General features: G+C 33.4%; 1 protein-coding gene across 1 annotated transcript in view; it reads right to left on the minus strand.

Moving 5' to 3' along the window:
- Positions 1 to 6,189: 6,189 nt before the first annotated feature.
- Tgs1 (Trimethylguanosine synthase 1) overlaps positions 6,190 to 17,847 on the minus strand; it is a 28,143-nt gene continuing 16,485 nt past the window's right edge. Inside the window, exons 5-8 of the mRNA XM_085959575.1 lie at positions 16,993 to 17,638; positions 15,155 to 15,330; positions 14,540 to 14,662; positions 6,190 to 8,077 (exon numbers count right to left, since the gene is read on the minus strand). Coding sequence (XP_085815701.1) covers positions 7,970 to 8,077; positions 14,540 to 14,662; positions 15,155 to 15,330; positions 16,993 to 17,638 — 1,053 coding nt within the window. The 3' untranslated portion in view covers positions 6,190 to 7,969. The remainder of the gene's footprint in view (positions 8,078 to 14,539; positions 14,663 to 15,154; positions 15,331 to 16,992; positions 17,639 to 17,847) is intronic.

Here is a 17,847-nt window from a genome sequence, read left to right on the forward strand (position 1 = left end):
CATAAAACCTTTTTTCCCGGATTTAGAATACAGACCCTTGCTACAAGGTTTGTAAAGATTACATCAGTTTGTGGGACATAAGCAATTGAAAAAAATTCTCGAGCGGGCTAAATAAAAACAGCACAGCATGTGGCGTGGCGTATTCACATGTTCTACATGTTTATACTATTATCATATTAGGCAATGCAATATGTTAAATATTGGCAAGGGTAATATTATTTCATTCTGTTTTAGAATTTTAGGAAAATAATACAATGCGATAAATTTCATAATATTGATGTACCTACCCATTCAAATGTTGTATTCAAACCCAAATATTAAACCCGTTTAAATAAATACCCTGCATTGAAATCAGACAGCTACAGAAAATGTAGGTATGTTCTAATGACTGGCATCAATAATAATATATTTGTATTTATTTATTATCGTTAACTGTAGCTTTGTGAATTGCAGTGCGGTGTAGTTAATACAATATTCTAAAATATCCTTTTTTTGACGATATTACTAATACCTACCTATATTAGTTTTTTTTAATTATAAAAGATTATAAATGAGACATTATTTTGTTGGTCCATGATTGAACCGTAATAAATTGTATTGTCGTCGTAAATCACTTATAATAGCTTCCATCCGAAAATAATAATGAGTCAGCAAATGCAATTCAAGTGCAACTAGGTAGTACACGTGGAGTTTCTATTGTTTGTGAAGTAGACACACAGTTGCAAAAAATATTTTATAGTGTTTGCAGTTACCTATGTTCAAACTTTCCCGTCGGAAAAATCGGTATAATATCTTTTAGTAGGTACAATGAATATTTACTTTTATTTTGTTTACATTTGTATCTCTTAATTTTACAAGTACCAATAATAAAATTATAAAGTAGGTACCTACTTACATACCTAATATGTAAATAAATAATCATAGTGAACCTGTTGTGTTTACATGAAATTGTGTTATAATATTATATATTATTAACTATATAATATAATTTGTCCATAAGATCGGTGGATTGTAGGTAGGTACAAGAAATTCATTTTAAGATTACTGAATCATCTAATTTCATAAGTACTTACCAAATAATATTATTATATAAATAAATATTATCATACTCAATCTGATGTAGGTATATACATAATATTATACTATTATTTCTTAGTGAAGTGTGGAGGTAGGCTGTCAAGATCCGACATAAATAGTGCATTGTGAGTCATACATACCTATTTGTTTTTATTGAACGAGTACTACAATAATTTACATAGCATGGTGTTGGATAGTTTTAAAAAATCAGATAAACCCAGCCAAAATAAAACCATAATAAGTAGTTTCGGTACGCTCAGGCTTTCGGGCAATCCGACAATTTTGTGCACACTTTTTCATTCATACTTATTTCTTTTCGTTGAATATAAAATACATATTATTATTACACGTCATGTTGTTGGTATTTTTTAACTCTTCAAGTGAAGCGCCTAGTTTCAGAAGCCCTAAAAAGGTTTTCATAAAATTTTGAGTTTGATATATGTTTTTGTCCACTATATATTGGACAAAATGTAAGCAATAAAACTTAATGTGTTCATTAAAATATATCGAAGCCAATATTATTTCATAATATGCTAGGTATCTATTATTTTATGTGGCGAACGTAATAACGAACGCCTGCACACGTGTTATTCTACCTTACAACACCCTCGTCCGCTTCGGATGAATTAGCCATCCCCACTCTCCGTGAAATGACAGCGTGTGTTCGTTGTTCCATTTAAAACAGATCGAGACACACCGTGGTTTGGTTATGACGTACATTTATCGATGTCCGATTATTATACACGATTATAAGATAATTGCATGTGATATACACAGAATAACATGTTAAGCGATGACTAAATAGTATTTAAAAACATACTTTACCTTTTGAAGCAATCAATTAGCTTTTAAAATGCCTTAAAATGCCAAATTTCTATCGGGACACTGAGTGGACGGCATGGGAACGGGCGTAATTTTTTTACCATGGTAAGGGAAAGGTTAATAAGAGCAGAGCGTTGGAGCAGGAGCACGGGGCACTGGAGCAATGGGATTTTACCCGGAGCCAGAGCACCGAAAATTTGTAGTGCTCCACTGCTCCGGATGTTTTTTTTATTGTTAAATTTTCGTCCTAAAATCCAATGAAAATATGTAGTATATTTTGACACTATGCAACACTGCCGAGTGATAAATAACCTCACCTTTTTTGACAGAAGAGGCAAATAATAAGAGATGATTTGCTGTCGTTTGTTCAATAGAATTAATAATGAAACTGACGATTATTTTAAAACTACTTTTTTTTTAAATTAATCGTATAAGAAGACATGTTGAGTACATAACAAATTATTAATTCAGGATGTTCACAACATGACATTTAGAATAAAAATTACAAGTAATCAGTTAGAGAAAAAACAAGGTAGAGAAAAAAAAACAAAGCAAAAATAGTTTTATACAAAAGAAATAAAATAAAAAATGCAACAATAATTCAAATAATTACAAGATAAAAAGAACTTTTTATATGGGTACGTTTTTAAATTTTCTGTTGAATCATATAAACTTGACTTGACTAGCTTAAACAATCAAAAAAAATTGTATTTGATAGAAATAATACTGAAATGTCATTTTGACACTCATATTGATTTCTATAGTAACGCACGTATATATTAATAATTTTCTAGCAACGAATAATAGTGAATTGGATTACGGATTTCTTCCGAAATAACTTTTCATACAAAACTGAATTAACTGAAAATGAATTTAATTCTACTTAAAGATGGCTAAAAGTATTAAAAAATGCATTGGCATCGTGTTCTGATATATTCTGAAAGTTTCAAATGTCTAGCTAGTCGGGAAGTTAATTAAAAATCGATTGCAAGATTTGTACCGGACAAATAAGAATACGACCTAATAAAAACGTAAAAAATACAAATTAAACAATAAAATAGAATTTAAAAAACAGAATATATAATGGATCGCCAAAAATATCTACATCTCTAGGGAGTGCATTGATCAGCCGCACAGCCCTCGCTATTGGTGCCTGGTGAGCCTGACATGAGGAAACAGCTTTCACCCAAAATATGCCATGGCTGCGACCACGCATGTTTTTGACGGGTGCGTAAAAATTCAAATTTTCTAGAATATCGGGATTGAAAACGATACCACATGAGAGCAGTAAAAATGCTTTAAGAGCAGAAATGAGCTTCAAAAGAATGAAAGGCGAGCATGGCTTGAAGAAAGTTAGCCGGAAAATACTCGTTTGAGGTGTCAAAAGGAAAATAATTATAAACTTTAAAATAAAGATGACGAAGAAATTTTTTCTGAACACGCTCTAAAACAAGTTTATAGGAAACCTCATAATGACTCCAGATAATGGAGCCATACTCAAGAATACTCCGTACTAACGACACATAGTTACTTATTAAAAAATTTACCCGGAGCAAGTATTACGTCCCGGAGTCGAGTAACTCAACAAAGGGTCTGCTCCAACCACAGAACAGATAATAAATAGAATACCTATAGGCTATATTCAATATGCCGCATCTTGATGCAGGGTTTTGAATTTGTGAGTGTCCTACGAAAATGAAGCATGCATTATGCACGTGCAATAGTGTGTGTAATACACCAATATTAAATGAGCGTAAATGCATAAACCGAGAGCAGCTTTCAGTATTTGACGTAAAACGTATTCTGACACTTGTGTAAGTTTAACCCGGATTCTTTCTTACTCAATTCAGTTACCTGCTATCACCTTACCCGTTATGTATTTCAGTTCCCATTATTTCTGAGTTCCCTCGCTCCAATGCTCTGAATAAGAGGTTTAATTTTTAAAACCTTATAACCATTTATTTCATCTTCATATGGAGTAATAATTATTTATTTAAAGTGGGTAAGTTTTGTAGGAATTTTTTCCAAAGGAAATAATTAACTCGATATTTGAGATATTTTTTATTGGGACAATATACATGTGACATTTAAAAAATCTAAAAAACATAACACGTAAACGAGAACAGCAAATTTCAATTACGTAATTCTATAATTATTTACAATAGTTTATTGCTTACTCTGTATAGCTTACCAAACTAAGCACGGTGTTTTCCAACGGAAAATTTAATTGAAATAGTTGCATATTAAAAAAAATTATAAACAGTACAAGACAAAAAAAAATTACCGGTGTAAAAGTGATATTATTATAAAGTTAAAGTTCACACCAAGGGAACAATAGTGGCATAATTACAAATAAACTTATATTCTTGTCTTGTTTAATCAATGCTGTAGAAAGTTACTTTCCCCAAAAAAGTAACTGACCCATGATAAAAAAACATTAAAATTAAGTTGTACCCTCGTTAAATCCAGTACATATCTGGTATTATGCCACTTTTATTTATTGAGTCAGACCAAATTATGTAACCCTACTACGTAATCATTTATCAGTGAGACATGTGTAACATTAGCCAAGAACCGATAACTAGTTCCGAACATTTTCACAACAGTCTGGAAGTGAGTGACTGCTTTGTCCATTGCAATGAGTGAGAAGTTATTATTTTTGTGTTTTCTGCTTGAATCTGAATAAAACCTAATATTTGTGTATATTCGCACTGAATTTAAAAAAAGTGATAAATTGATACTGAGCATATTAATTATTGTGAAGTCAGCTACACGTTTCCTGATAAGTATTCATTGCATTTTATTCAACTTTTCCCAAGTACATTATATTATTGACACACCATTGTGTCTATAATTAAATTTAATTAATTAATAATTTAATGATATTCAGTTAACATTTTAAGGAATATGTTTATCCTTTTATCACGAATGTCATGTACATTTTTCTTATTAAATTCAATATGGCAAACCATAGATATACATATTCTTACAAATCTAAAAAAACCCTCTATATTACCTAGTTGTTTTAAATGCATGTGTAATGGGTCGATGACATTGAGCTACTTTACAAGCTGCTTGTTGGCGAATTTACAATCTGCTTGTAAACTCGCCCAGTGTCATCATCGAACTAGCAGATTGTAAACAATCTACCGAGAAAAGTTAAAAGCCGGTCTACTTTACTTTACTGACGTGTGGGCCGATATGCGTCTGCCCAGTAGAGCGATAGTGGCGGCCTCCCGGAAAAAAAACGAACTACGTCCGGGCAAAATATTCGCTAGCTTGTGGATTCTGAGCGAGTGGAAAGTTTTGCGTGTCATCATCACAATCGCACTAGCTGACTCGCCCGCTTTTAAATTCGCCAATAAGCAGCTTGTAAAGTAGGTCAACGTCATCGAGGCATAAAATAGATTACACTTACTATAATAGTTATGACAACACTTTCACCATAAACAATAAAATTAAATATAATATTGGCAAGATTCGATAAAAATATCCTTATCACACAAATTGCAAACATTGAATATAAAATTGTATAAATTTTTGTCACTACAAATAATAAAATTTGTGTCATGATACACGATTATTATTTTTTATATAAGCAGATCGAACAATTTTTAATAGATCTAAAAAAAACATACTAAAACAATTATAAATAGTACATACCTACATAGTATTATGCGATTATGTATTAGTAATAATTCCTTGTACAATATTCATATATTTATTGTGCGATTTTTTATAAGAACAGAATAGTAAAAAAACCATAATCAGTAGTTTTTCTATATTTGCTCTCAAAGTAGAGCATGTAGGAATCACTTTTGATCACCAACCTTCTAGCCTCTTCCCGTGTGATGCTAGTATTGCACCCTGTGGACAATATTCAGTGGTTTCACCGGAATCCGGTTGGGTCGAAGAAAAGAGATGCAAGATACAAATAATATAATGTAAATAGTAAAATACAAAGTCGCCGTCGGAAAATATTACGATACATAAATCCATATTGGATATGGACAGCACAAAAATCAAAAACTTCACATATTTTGAGAGCAGTAAAAATAAAGCAATATTTTTTGTTGAAAACTATGTTGACCCATTTTCATCACAATGAATTATTTCATGACAATTAATTGGGAACATATTTTGTTTTCTCCAGTATATTAGATAAAATTAAATATCTATGGCTCTTCACATACCATCAAAATTTTACATTGAATTTATAATTTTCATATCAGATTAATATATTATAGGCAGTTACACACAAGAACATATTAAAAAACTATTTCTTTTCTTCATCAAATAATTCACAAAATTTGAGAATGAACATTCTACATATTGAACATACATAATTTGAAAACATCTCGTGCATATACCCACTGTTTTCGTGATGTCATTAAGGCATATAATTTCCTACCTTGATTCAACATACCAAAAACCAATAGCCAACATTATAAACGCATTTCATGTAGGAAGTACTAATTAAAATTGTCAGAATTAACTAGGATGCCTGTACCTTAATTGGAAAAGCACACTGGCGTGAATCCAGCGGTCACAGGTTCATGTCCCGTCAGGAGTATTTTTTTCTAAAAAAAAGATTTTTTCTAATTGGGATATACGTAATATGCACGACTTTTGTACATTCAAGAACATATTAATTTGTTAGACAAATAATTTACTATTTCAGCTCTATGGTAGATTGGTTGTTTGTCATTCAACCCATTAGGTTCAGCATTAGATGCGAAATATGTACATCAAGAAAACAATAGAAATGTGAATTGACCCAGTTTCATTTTTCGGACCAATGGGAGAAAAGGCATGCATTACACCTGTACCAGGACAGTTGCATGTACAGGCAAATTCAAAAACCTATTTATTGTGATGTTGAAGAAAATTAATAATCACTTTACTATGAATTAATGAGGCCCTAAGGCCCTTTTCCTAAGAAAAAGAGCATTATCACGATAATGGCCCCCACATCCTGAAGCTGGGCCCCCAGGCCACGGTGTTTAGCGGACCCCCAACCTATCGTTAAGGTTAAGGGCAGTGTAATGTTCTCCAGTAATGTTTCCCAAATGGTATTCCGCGGAACTCCAGGGTTCCGTGTAAAATAAAGGGTATTCCATGAATTTTTGGTATTTCTAAATGAATCGGCTTGAATTGTCGGCAATCAGCATCATATTAAGAAGCACTGATCGCGACCTGCTTTTGTGATAGCCAAGTAACAACGTGCGACCCTTTGCCATGTTAAATAAATAATCATTTTTATTAGTCAGGATAAAATAAAATTCTACACATCAAATAGCGCCTTCTTTTATACTATTGAGAGCAAATTTGTGGTGTGTTTATCTCACTTAACTGGTCGACGTACCATATCGGGCCCCCAGGCTAAAGCCCTGTCAGCCCCCTCCTAGATCACAATAACACTAGTTTCCAGTAAATCAGTTCAAATGACACGCCGGTCATTACGTCTATATATCACCAAAAATTCATTATTCAATATCGATAACGGCGCAGGAAGTGTTAAAGTGGTATCACTCAACATGTCTCATTTGATTTTTGAACTGGCGCATTGTGTTTAATTGCTATTATCTTAGAGAGAAGATTTTAGGATAAAGTTACATACTTTTCCGGAAAGGAGTCCAATTATTGTTTGTTGGCCACAAATGACATTATTGATAATACAGAGTGTTTGCTTTATAATTTTAATAATTCACAGCGAATGAATTAAGTACTATAGTGAATTTTCTTTTTATGCATTTATGTATAATGCAGAGACCACAAAGTAAAAAAAATATTTAAGAAAATGCTGAATATAAAATATAACTCAAACGTTGGTCAAATAAAAGTAATGCTGAATATAGAGTACATCAAATATTACCTCGAACAATTCAATTCCAAATATGAAATCTATAATAATGGTTACCTACGTTTTATATGAATACTTCGTGACAATTTGAACTAGTTACAATAGACACACATTCGACATAATATCCATAATACTTTTCATATAAATTGATACATCATTATTGAGAATGTTTTTGAAGGCTGCCATCGCCTGGTGAGCACACGTTGGTTATTCGTTGAGTAGCTCGCCATAATACGCCGTCAACGATATCAGCTTCTTATCCAAGAAATTTTGTTCAATTTCCACGGCTTTTCCTGGACCCGCTATCGACACCAGCTGTAATAAAAGAATGCATTATTTGCTAAAACAAAACAATCTATATTTACTGCTATCGACAGTGGACTTGATGGAAAAGGAATCAGTTTTAGCGAACTGGATGTCACTTTCCGGTATCTTCAGGCTTTATGACGTATATTGGCAGATTCTTAGGTCAACCGTCAGCCACGATCGACCTCAATCGTGCAGTCACCATTGAGTCGTGACCAAATTGGAACAATTCCTATTTTTTTGGGCACCATCGTATTGAAGATTACCGAGAACATACGAAAATATCCGAATTAACCTTCAGCTTCCAAGAGTGGCCGCGCGAGCTTATCCTGTCTTGCGTTTGACATAATGAAATTAAAAAATACAATCAGCAATTTGTTACTTGTGTAAATTTCATTTGTTGCTTTACTTATAATTGAGCGTAGTTATACGCAAAGCAGCCAGTCCACATAAACCTCAAACAGAGAAACAGCACTTTTATGTAGTGTTTCTTTAAATCCACAAAGCCTCTTTATACTTTTTATACCTTTTGAATGATTATATATAATATATAACTTTTAATGAGATAAAATCCATGAAGTTTTGGTGTTTTAGCAGTCCACGCTGTCTTGTGCAAAACCGTTTTTTAGAATGTTCATTCTGCAGAATGCAGCTAACTCTTATTTTTGTAAGAAAAATCATCTTTGCAGCTATTTTCTTAAAAAAAAACTTCCAAGTTACTCAAGTATTATGGGAATTTCAAAGTTCTGAAAATAATTCGAAAACCTTGTAAATTATTAATTAATATTTAGGTAGCTGCCTGGCACTAATTTTCACATGAAAAATCTATATTATATTATATATATATAATAAAATGAAAAACATATAATGTAATTGAGAAAATAATATTAATTAATTGAACACACCGTACAGTCATATATAATATTATCTGCAGATCGAAAATGACATATTCGGCGATTCGTGAAATCTTTAAAACGCATTTATATGAGATTTTTGTATGACAGCAGCATAGCTGATTTGTGCAGAACGTAAAATGTGAGATTATGGAAATCACAATAACTCATTTCTTTTCAAAATTGTGACCTGGCTGCTTTGTGTATAACTACGCTCAATAATTGTTCATACTAGCAACCGACCGTATATTATGAATCAATCAAATCAAACGCCAACACGATTGACTCGGCAGCTGAATCATTCCATGTAATTGCTATTTACAAGTCGATGATTGCTCATGACGATTGTTGAATCTGGTTGGATCTGCGAGTCTGATGGTGTAGTTAGGTCTTAAGGCATAAAGCCCACCAAAAAAGCGCTCGGTGCGCTCACTACTGAGTAGGCCCCCTCCCACCCGCGCATTACCCTTCACCTATGTAATAAGGGGCCCAAGAAGCACAAAATAATTATTATTTCAGCGTCTTTCATAACAAAGCAATAAAAATATTATATTATTTCTCGGGGCTTGTAATTAATATTCACGATGACATCATTCCACCAGCGAAATATTGGACACGCAGCAAACTAAACAATGGGTTCACTGTTATTAAATAATGGCTTCTCGCCCGTCTATCGACGACGCTTCAAGGAGCGTGATTTTGCTTGCCGTGTTCAATGAATGAACTACGTTGTATTTTCGTAATTCTTATCGCTGAGAAGCCAAAAAACGATGAATCATGGGGCACGCGGGCACAATGCGTCGTCAAATCCAGTGTGCGATGGCGTATTTGATTACGTTGTATTTTCGATGATTCACATAGAATATGCGCGAGCGCCCCGCAAGTCCGCTTTAGTGGACTTTATGCCTAAGGTTTAATTTTCCTACTGTTTATGAATTAAAACAACATTTGGAATAATATAATAAAAAAACGAAAACATAAGTGGTATACATATACTATTATAAATCGTTATGTGTTAAAATTTTCAACTAAGCTCATCACAGTATAAAAAGTATTGAATGATGCGTCAGATGCTAGCATGTGGTGCCTTCACTCAGCGAACAACTTATATTGGTGGATCTATACAATATATATGGTGTAATTGAAAATTTATCATTTCACCGAGGATGCCATTGCAGAAGTAACAATTTGCAGGAGAGCAACTTAAAAAAAAAATTATTGGTTTTGTTATTTATTTACAATAGGTTTTTAGGAGCCCTCACTCAGCAGACAACTTATACTGGTGGACCTATATATAAAATATATCGACCCTTAATCGGCAGAACAACGTAAGCGACACTTTTTGGTAAATTGCGTTTTAAATGGAGAACTGTTCAATATCACCTAGCGCATAAGTGACAAAAATATTAGAGCCCGATCTCAATCGCGTGACATTTTTTTAGGGTCTGTGCCTTTTAGCGTTTTAACTTGTATCGCATTATAAAGTAGAGCAAAACAACGTAACCGACGTTATTTGATAGTGTAAGCTACGGTACGGTTTATTCGGTGGTCCGTCTGGTAGTGAGTTGTGCGAAAACCGATTTGGGAGCAAAGCTCGCACCGTCCAGTAAAACTGGCTGAGATAAAATAAACCTGGTAAGAGAGTTTATTAAACAATAATTACCCGCCGTTCCATCTCACTACTGTCGGAATAATCTACGAAGAATAGTATCTTCCAATAGATTTTTGAAATGTTAAAAATGTATACTTAAGTATAAAATTTATACTGAAAATTTGGATTCTTTGAATGAATCCACTAATGTCGTGATTCGGAATGTTTTCAGAAACGTATTTAATAGACAGTAAGTTCAACTTGGGTTTTCATCTACCAAAAAAGATAATAGTGTTCTTTTTGCGAGAAAATAACAAATATGTCTGGTGACAAGAGACTTCGGCTAATTGAAATGGATACTTACAAATGTCCCCTTACCATAAAGGATAAATGCAAGGAGATGTTCTTTAATGATCTGGCCAAAAGTAAAAATCACAATGACATTTTGTGCGCAAGTTTTGACCTCGAGAAGGTGCTAAACACTCCCTAGTCGAAATACGCATACTATAATGAAAGTATCTACGAAAGTGGAACAAATGATGGATACTGCTTTTTATGGGGTGAAACTGATGGTAAACGTGGCAGTAATGAGATCTCAGCAATCATGCACAAATCTTTGGACAGGACTGACAAAGCGGGAAAAAATCAAGGAATTATTATACTGTGATTGGTCAGAATAAGAACCGGGCAACACTGGGTATGCTATCTTATTTTATGAAAAATTCAACTTTCATTGAATTGATAGAAATACATTTTCTATTACCAGTGGGTCTATTCTGTATTTATCGACCGCTAAAGTGATAAAGTGATAAATATTATCAAACTTAGGGTAGGTTTGTATTATAGAATTAGCACTTATTGTAACAATTACAATACGTTGATTATAATTGTTGCAATAAGTACTAACACTTTTATATAAACCTACCCTAAGTTTGATAATATCTATCACTTTAGCGGTCGATAAGTATAGAATAGACCCACTGGTCGTACTACGATGCCGGTCGATTCCCTTCATGCGACAATTGAGTCATTTATATTCAGAGTAGTTTAGGCACTATCAGAATGACCCACCATCATTTCCAACGCTAGGTCATCATGTCATATGCAGAATTCCATGACTGGAAATCTTTCGCTGCTACTTGCATTCCTTCAAAGTTCAAAATTAAATTTGGTGAATTACGAAAGGCATAATTTAAAAAACTTACCAAATATTGTACCTACTCTGGTGACAGTAGGACTAAACTGTTAGACCTAGAAAATGTCATCAGATCCCGATCAAGTGATGTGATGCTTTAAGCGCAGCCACCCTTGCTGTATAGTGCTAAATCACCAATATCGGAGATCCAGTATAACGATCTTAAAAGTCTCTGTGTTAAATGTAATATCCCTCAGAGATGACGGATGAGTTTATGAAACTGCCACATGGATTATCAGTGGAAGATACTATTATATATATATTATCTTCCGATATAGATTACCGGAATCCGATCAGGAAGATGTGAATGAGGATAATACAGCGATTACTGCTTAAAAAATGTGGGACAAGAATTTTTTTGTAAAACTGAATAGTTGTTTACAATTTTATTTTATCATAATTAGTAGGTCCCCATAATTAATTAAGTACGAGTAGATACGTACCTATTTCATTTTGAAAAATAGCAATACCTGATAATATTAATAATATAAGCGAAACCTTAAAAATACCAATCATTTATTTTTATTTTACCTATATGTGATTAAGTATCTACAAGCAAAAATATTAATTTAAAAAGTCAAAGTATTTTTAATTTATTTAACAACGTCCCCTTTCGTAAAATAAATGGGTGCTTATGTTATTTATTTTAATACTTAATTAGTAATGCCCTGTGATGATAATTAGCATGAAATTTATAAATAAAAACGACTACGCCAAATAGCTTAAGCGACATGCCTGGAAAAAATATCGTGTCATAGACATAAGCAAAACAGCGTTACCGCCACTATCTCGAAAACTAAAAGCACTATTGCAATTGTTTTATAATTTTCGTATAGGCAGTAACCAATTATTATTAACCACATTAACAGAATTCATTTTTGGAACTAATTACGGAAATAATGTAAAAAAAACCTTCTCCTCTAAAATTTATGAATTGTCGCTTACGTTGTTCTGCCGATTAAGGGTCGATATGGTGTAATTTAAAATTTATCATTGCACTGAGAATGCCATTGCAGAAGTGACAATTTGCAGGAGAGTAACTTGAAAAAAAATATTTTATTGGTTTTGTCATTTATTTATAGGTGTTTATAGAATAGGTTTTTAGATAATATATGTTGGCTTGATCTGTTCGTAGGCATTGGACGTATGCAGCCAATAAGATGCTGCTACTATTAATATGGCCAAGATATAGTTGAATCAAACCTGAAAAAGATTGTACGATGTTTGTCTATATTAACCCAGTGAAAAAATTCAAATATCATTGGGTTTTGTTGTATATTATTCACTGGGTGGTTAGTAAAAGTTAGTAGTTCAAAAAAAAAATAGTTGCAACGTCGTCACAGTATTACTCTTACTGACACAGTTTCGGAATGCTGAAGATGACATTCTAAAATAACTCATTTTTAAAAGATCATAAAAATGATGTTATTCATAAATAAATGTCTTGCCAGGTATTGGAAAGACAAAAGTGTTCATTTTGTATATTAGGTATTATGTGATGGGGTTCAATAGTTGAAATTGACGATTTTGGTGAAATCGATAACCTTATCAAAACAGTTGAATCTGAAGATGATGGAAGTGATATGATTCGGATGTTGAACTTGAAGAAACTTTGGAAGTCGATGAAAGTCAACATAACACGTCGGAATCCACTGAAAGACCGACATTTGAGTGGAAATTGGATATGTTTGAGCCGCGCGCATTTTGTTTGTGTATTTTGAACCGTGCTTTGAAATTTTCCATACACAAGAAAATTTTTAGTGATGTTAATGTGTTTAGTGTAATTTAGTGCATTTTACAAAAATACTATAACATTTATTTTTAAAAATACTAAAACATAATTTTTTTAAAACTAATTCTTGTATAATATGCAGTGTTGTGATACATAATATCTGAAAATTTACAGACATTTTCACGAATTTGAGTATGAAAAACTTTTTCGCCGAGCTTCAATTGAGGTCTCATATATGTGTCGCTGAGTTTCAAAACCCGCTATAACACTTTTTCATTATGTTGAGAAAATCAACAAAAACTTTTTGAACTAAAAAGGTTTTTGAATGTTTCAGTAGTGTTATAGCGGAATTTGATAGACACATTGATTTTGTTTCATAAATGACAGTTAATCGTAGCGGCTTTTGAAAGAGGCGATAAAATTTTCATGTAGAGATTTTAATAACGAATCCAATGATATATATATATATATCTTAATTATTTCAAAAAAGTGTTATAGCGGGTTTTGAAACTCAGCGACACATATGTAAGTGCATGAAATTTAACTTTTCACTTATATTTTAATTTTTTTATAATATATTTAATTCCTGGGCCCTGGAGAGTGTATCTAGTATTTTCAGCTGGGCTTCTAAAAGGTTAAATGTGCTGAAAATACGCTAGATATTTAGTTTATTTATTTTCATGCGCATATTTATTTTCTGACTATCAGATACATACTTAATGCAGGTAGGTCGGTAGGTATGTATTTTAGTAGCGTGAAATATAAAACAACATAATTTAACACATTGAAACAATAGGAGCATTCATGGCCTTATGGTGAAATGGTATCATGTAATTTAATGTGTGCTTAGGTAAGTGACGTCAGTTTGACGATTATAGAAATGAAGGAAAGATATTGACTTCGTTCTTGGTAGAATAAGTAAATTTACTTGTAAATATATTTCCAGAAAATCGAGCATTTTTATGGTTTGTTTTCGTACCCCGTTTGGCATGTTTTTGTCAACGATAATGAGACCGACCCCGGCTGTAGATGGTGATAACAGAAATAAATATTGTCTTACCTGGTTTGTATTGGAGTTTCGAGGTAGGAACAATGCAATGTTCTCCGAGATGTTACGGGCAGCCGCAATTAATTCTGTCGCAGGCACGGGAATCAGCATACTTTCTAAATCATAACTATCAACCTGGAAAAAAGTCTCAATTTAGCTCAAGATGTAATGGCCAAATGCAGAAATATCAAAGTTAAGTTAGCCCAATTAAGAAAAGAACAAATACGTCACTTGTTTTCGTCACTCCCACTAAGTTGCTAATTTCGGAGGCAAAAGCTGAACTCTCGCATAAGGCCACTCAGTCACGTATGAGTATGCATTTGGCCCTTAGCCAATCATAAAATAAATTATCAATAATATCATAATAAATTAGAGGTTGTGATTTCTCATGCTTTGAGAAATCGGGAATACTTTGTTCTTTTCATTACGGGCTATATTTTAAGTTTTATTTTAATGAAAACAATACTCTTTTTATATTAGGTCTTGCGAAAAATATATTTTAATATATTCAAAAAAAAATGAGATCTTCTGAGATCGAGTAACGATTATACTCAGTGTATCCAACACACGTGAAAATTCTTCAAATTGTGATACACTGATCTAATATAATTATGATTATTAACAAACCTTTGTATATTGGGGTCCACCCCACGGAGGGCTGAGGAAGACGACATCAGCTTTCAGCTTCGAAACCAGCAGAAGAAAATCACCGACGATGAATTCTATACGATCCGCGACACCATAAATCGCAGCATTGTGCTTCGCCAACTCCACCTTCACAGGGTCTATGTCGATAGCTATCACTATAAAAAAAATATACATATACATAAATTTCAATTAATCACCAAACATTTTCCTATAAGAGTTGAAAATCTCTCTTTCAGAATCAGCTGCGAGACCTTTTTTTGACAAACAATTTTTTTTCTCTCTCTATAACTGATAACCCTTTCTACTGTACTGGGAAACACATTTAGATGAAAAATCACAATAAATTATAAAAAACAGTAACTAAAGCAATATGTCAAAACATTCCTATTTTATTTTCAAATACTGCCAACGCAGATACTATTGATTTGTCCATTGTTACCAACACCACCATACCAAAATCATTCTGGTATTTCCGTCATATTATGTAGTCCAAACTCATCAGATGGTAGTATATTATTAACCAAGAAGATGTGTGAAAGTGGTAAATAAAATCTTAATGAGATAATTATTTCAGATATCATTATCATCATTGAAGTGTTAGACATAATAAATTGTTATATTCTCTGTTCGCTTGTATTGGACATATTTTAATAAAACCCTCAGTGATCTATATACCGGTAAAATTAAATTACAATTATAGAAACCTCCGATTTAACATGTCTCATTATAATAAGACTGTTATACCTTCAACGTACGTAGTTATCACATCGGAACTATTACAAACACTTGATAATGACAAGCCTCTGTGGAGGTTTTGTATTCCTTTGTAAACCTACAAACTACAGTAGAACCTCGTTAATAAGAACACGGATAATTCGAAATTCGCCGTAATTCGAAATTTTCGCGAAAAAAAAGTCCCTTGAATATTATTTTCATATAAAACCATACCATTAATTCGAATTTCGTAATTCAAAATTATTTCAGGGTCCTGGCATATAAAAATATTCAATAAATCGTAATAAAGTACACTATTTCGTGAGCCAGTCATTAAAAATTGTGAGACGTTTCGTAAAACATCATAAATTACTTATTTTAAGAAGGTAATAAAAATAATCCTGACATTTTATGACCCATTAACACACACAGAACTGGAAATTTGGTAGGCACATCTATGATCGTAAACGATATTGATAAAAATCAAATTTTATTTATGTATTATTCAACTGTGCCTCATTCCTTGCTACCCAAAGTACCATATCACACACACACAACGCAACCTTCTGTTAAATTAATAAATGATGTATCCTTACACCAAGAAACATTAGGAACAACATTTATACCTCCCATTATGTGTTAATTAGGTAAATCAAGTTGTTTGGGCCAATTATGGTAGCGCTAGTCCCAGACAAAATTCCTAACCAACCCACACAATGATTGTAGTGCATTCAGACATGTTATAAATAATTCAGTTATCTTCAGACCATAAACACGTCAAGACGTGCACTCGTTTGACCCTAGCGTCATCAAAGAAGTAATTCAATTATAAATTACGGTTTGCCCAATGCGGCGTTAATCACCGTAATTCATAAACAATCATAAATTCATTACCCAACCATCTATTCAATAAAATACAGAGTGACTCAACAAGAAGTTATCGCGCGAGACTGCGGGAACAAGTAGTCAGCCCAGCGCGCCTGCCTTATCAACATTACAGGTTAGTGCCTGGAGTCCCTGTATAACCCCCCCAGCATTGAAATCATCCTCTTTGTTAGTAAAGTCCACTAAAAATCACCGCCACAATAAAAACTATGGCTTACCTCTTTCACAGGTGAATGCAAACTGTATAGCATTTCCGCCTGCGCCACAGAATCCGTCGACAATGAGATCGCACTTGCACCTCTCTGCCAGATGCTCGGCCACCTTCTCCGGAGTGACACTGAACCAACTTTCCAAATCCATCCTGATTCCCAGATCGAACTTGGAAAACAGAGAATACCGCTTGTACCAGAACTTTGTCAGGCTGGGATCTGTGGCCAATTCTGCCGGCAGTCTCGTGGGAAGCTTTTTCGCCCCTTTGCGGCGTTTACGTTTCTCTCTCTTTCCCCTGGCGATTGAATTATCAAAGCTATTAGCGTCTGTCAGTTCGCCAATGCCGACATCCTCGTTCAATTGAATATTATCATTGACAGACGCCATACTGTATTTTAAGCTTGCGGTGTTGATATTATCTTCTTGATTTGAGCCATGTTTGCTGGCGTAATCTCCCTGATGGTCTGATTCGCTTTCCATCAGGATATTATTATCGTCCGTCTTATCGGAGCACGGAAGATTGTCGATGTTTGTCAGAGCTTTAGGGAGTTGTTTGTTGGTCGGCAAACAGTGCGAGTCGTCATCGTCTGATGTATCGCTCATATTTTGTGCGTCTGGAACTTCATCCGTGGCTTCTTTCAAGAATTGTTTCACCTATTAATTGACAAAAAATAAATCTATAATTATAATCAAAGATGTTGAGGACACCCTTCTTCTGCGGTTTCTCTATCAAAACTGCTGAAGCAAGTTCCAGTTTGACTAAGTGCTATTTTTCAATACAACTTCAACAACAAACCCTACAACACGGGGTCCTTATTTTGCTTCACTTTAATATGTATTGAAGAGGGTTTTGTTCAAAATCT

Source organism: Rhyacophila brunnea, unplaced genomic scaffold, assembly GCF_057557595.1.
Source record: "Rhyacophila brunnea isolate RB1 unplaced genomic scaffold, BYU_Rbru_1.0 scaffold_9, whole genome shotgun sequence".
Classification (NCBI taxonomy): domain Eukaryota; kingdom Metazoa; phylum Arthropoda; class Insecta; order Trichoptera; family Rhyacophilidae; genus Rhyacophila; species Rhyacophila brunnea.